A 3,946-nucleotide genomic window follows, 5' to 3' on the forward strand; every position below is an offset into this window, starting at 1 on the left:
AAGAGGGAGAGGAGAGAGGTTCAAGAGATTCAAGATTTATTTAACTATTTTAATTTATATTTATTGTTAGTACATACTTACTACTATTAATAAACTATTACTATTAATAAAAGTACTATTAATAAAAAAAAGTTTTCTTTGTACACTTACAATTCGTTAATGATTTATTTTATATTTTACAGAGCATACGTAGCGAATGTGAAGCTTTTGAATATACATGCAATGAATCAAAAAAACCACAGAACAAAACCTTAAATCGCTACAGGGATGTGGCGCCATATGATCACACTAGGATTATACTCAAAAGAGGTGTATGTGATTACATTCATGCCAATCTTATACGGGTAAATATATTATGTAAGAAATACTATCCATATGTAAGCGATTGATAATGGTAAAGTAAATATATCACATAATTTGTACATTAGGTGGATCATGCTGAAAGACAATATATCCTAACGCAAGGACCTTTGCCAAATACTATCAGTCATTTTTGGTTAATGGTATGGGAGCAAAATAGTAGAGCTGTATTGATGTTAAACAAGATAATCGAGAAAAACCAAATCAAATGTCATCAATATTTTCCATTGGACGATGTAAAACCTACTTTAACATTCGAAGATGTCAGTATAAAAGTGGATTATATCAGCAAGAAAGAATCATCAGATTATACTACTAGAACGTTACGGTAAAAGAATATGTGTATATTATTAATTGTATCATGTATTTTTTTCAAGATTTGCTTTATAATTAATAATCACATTCTTAATATTTTTACAAGTATTATGACACATTCAATGTTTTTAATTTATCTACAGTATAACGGATTTGGAAAATAACGATAGTAGAGAAGTCTTACATTTTCATTATACTACTTGGCCAGACTTTGGAGTACCACAACGTCCAACGGCCTTTTTACGTTTCTTGGCAGACGTCAGGAAATCCGGAGCATTAGATCAAAATGTTGGCCCACCCGTCGTTCATTGTTCTGCAGGAATAGGAAGATCGGGAACATTTTGTTTAGTTGATGCATGTCTAGTACTGGTATGTGGAATGCAGCAAACGATTTACAGGAAACTATTGTATTTTGGCAATCGTTAACCAAGTGTTATTTAATTGTAGATTGAAAAATATGGTTTAAATGCTCTAAATGTACGGCATGAATTGCTGGAAATGAGACGATCTCGTATGGGTCTCATACAAACACCCGAACAACTTTGTTTTTCATATGCTGCCATCATTCAAGGAGCAAAACAATTGCCACTCGAAAACATGGTAATAAGTAATTAAAGTTGCTATTGTTTATTGAGTAGATTATAATAACAATTAATATAGTCTTTTAATTTTCGATATTTTTTACTTCGGTATTTTAATAGACAGAGTATTTCTTTTTGCAGACAACAAAATTATTTTGATAGTAGCAGATTATTGCAATAAAATTTAATCACTCACTACTCATTGTATCTTATAATATGCTTTATAGGATATGAACAACGAAACAACTCATGATGAAATAATAACGACTTATGACGAAATGAATAATAAGAGTAACCATCCACTAGAAAGAGACGACGAACCTCCTCCTCTACCACCTCCTAGAGGAGAGTCTTTAACTCGAAGTATGATGGCAGATCTAAGTCCGGATGGTTCAACTGATAATGGTATTTCTTTCTTTCTTGTTAAAACAAAATGCTCTTTATATCATAACAAGCAGCATTATTATTAAAGAATATATCAATTTCAGATGAAGTAAGTGGACCACCTGATAAACCTTTACCAAGTGAACCACCGAATCATGTAGAATTATCAGATACAAACCTATCTACATCTATTTCAAATTACGTATGCGAACAACATACAGATGATGGCATAGTACTTGACGAAGATCTTTCCAATGACGCTAAGAACTCTATTCTAACAAACAATTCTCCGTCCAATTCAGACGCGTGAGTAACGAATTCTTAGTAACCGCGAATTATTTAATATTTATCTTAATGATTATGAATTTTTTTCTCTTGAAACAGGAAAGGGGATGTACGTCGGCGCAAAACGGAAAAAAATGAACGACTAGCTACGCAAATACGCGAGATGAAACGTCGACGGAAGGAGATGGAAGAATGGCAGAAATTCAAGAGGTCATTATTTAACCCTCTTAAAATAAGCTTAGGCATTGGGATCGGTGGGGGTATCATAGCGATCTGTTACTACCTGTACATGCGTAGTTAGATCTGTCGCATTTAAGGATATCATACGTACGTATATACACACATCACCTTTCGAACTATCGATAACATTTCGATGACTTGCAATCATAGAAAGTGTTACTCTTAACATAAGATTCTGTTGCGAGATTTTAATAATCTTGGCTGAAATCTTCGAGAGAGTAACTAAACAAAGGATTTTGTATCACACGATAGTAAAATCACATCGCCAGCAATATCGCAAACGTCTCCGTTATCGAAAGAACAAGCAATGAGCAAAAGAAATAATTAAAAAACAATAGAAAAGAAATAAAACAATGCTAGAAACTGCAAGGTAGTACATTCTGGGACTGCATTGTTATATATTCGAGTAAAAATGAGAATGAATACGAAATGAAAGAGAAAAGAAGATGGATTTTTGATTTGTATTTTTATATTGTGATTTATTTTATGAATATCTAGAATGTTAGAATATGTTCATTTCACAATTCTTTTATTACATTTTTGCTATCAAAAAAGAATAGTTTATTCCGTACATGTGCTTGTGAAAACGTTATTATGAAGTAAATTTTATCACACAATTCTTATAGATAAAATATAACCTATAAAGAATTGTGTTAACACTTTGACATTAGGGGAGGGGCAGAGGAAGTTCATTAAATCCGACCTCGGACGCTACGTAGTTGGCACATAGATCGATTAGTCAAGTGATGATCATTCTCATAGGCGTCCAGCGACAGACTGCCAAATACGAGTTATCTAGTAATTGGTTAACGTGTTAACTCCCAGATAAGTTACTATTGTAGGTAAAATATTTACTCAAGAACTAGTTATGCAATACTATATCATATAATCCTATAACTTTATAAATATGATTTGCGTGAATTTTGATCATTCAATCACTTTATTGATTAATACGTTCGTATAATGATACACAGAGTGAAAATCATGGATATATAAAGCTGAATTAAATGAAAAAACAATTTCATCATCTAACTTTGATTTTATCATTTCCTATAAATAGAACATTTTTTAATTTAAATTAAATTCGATCTTTTCCTTCTTTTATGATTTAGTTAATATGATGATAAATAAGCAAAAAAAAAGGAGACATTATATTTCTGTGATTTTCGACTATTCTAATCGAATAATTTCTAAACGAATTAAACTTGATGTTAATATTTTATCAAAATCATTTTAGCTTTGAATAAAAAGCTAGAATGAAAGACTTATTTCCAAATCAGCTTCATATAATTTATTTTATAATTTAAATTCATATTTTCAAATAATACGGTTTATGTATAAAGATTATGCGTTTCGCGGGTTTTCTCCGTGTTCCAGATTCATTCTTGGAAATGTTTCGTGAACCTTGCAGTTCACTTCATCAGGGCGAGGAGCAGCCTGATATCCGCGAAACGCATAATCTTTATATAGAAAGCACCCGTGGAAGCCTCAAGAATAAATACGGTTTATGTATTACAATACTGGAGAAGCTTATAAATTTATGATCTTAATTTTTTTTAATGAAAATATGGATTCAATGATCTGGAAATAATCTATTCAATTTCTTTAGTAGCGTTAAATGGGTATATTAGTGATAGGCGTAGAAAGAACTTGTTAAACAATTTTATTATAGTTCCATAGATAAATGTTTTTAATTGTTGATTGGAGTAGATTCTACTGTATACTTATATCAGTCATTCGTGAAAATTTAGACTGCGTATATGTGTGTATATATATATATA

General features: G+C 31.2%; 1 protein-coding gene across 1 annotated transcript in view; it reads left to right on the forward strand.

Moving 5' to 3' along the window:
* Positions 1-2,544, forward strand: part of LOC108689854 (tyrosine-protein phosphatase non-receptor type 61F-like) — a 7,782-nt gene extending 5,238 nt beyond the window's left edge. Inside the window, exons 8-14 of the mRNA XM_018196811.1 lie at positions 185-344; positions 429-688; positions 819-1,044; positions 1,123-1,275; positions 1,484-1,661; positions 1,745-1,946; positions 2,025-2,544. Of these exons, the coding sequence (XP_018052300.1) occupies positions 185-344; positions 429-688; positions 819-1,044; positions 1,123-1,275; positions 1,484-1,661; positions 1,745-1,946; positions 2,025-2,226 (1,381 nt within the window). The 3' untranslated portion in view covers positions 2,227-2,544. The remainder of the gene's footprint in view (positions 1-184; positions 345-428; positions 689-818; positions 1,045-1,122; positions 1,276-1,483; positions 1,662-1,744; positions 1,947-2,024) is intronic.
* The last annotated feature ends 1,402 nt before the right edge of the window (positions 2,545-3,946 follow it).

Source organism: Atta colombica, unplaced genomic scaffold (genome assembly GCF_001594045.1).
Source record: "Atta colombica isolate Treedump-2 unplaced genomic scaffold, Acol1.0 scaffold277, whole genome shotgun sequence".
Taxonomy (NCBI): Eukaryota; Metazoa; Arthropoda; class Insecta; order Hymenoptera; family Formicidae; genus Atta; species Atta colombica.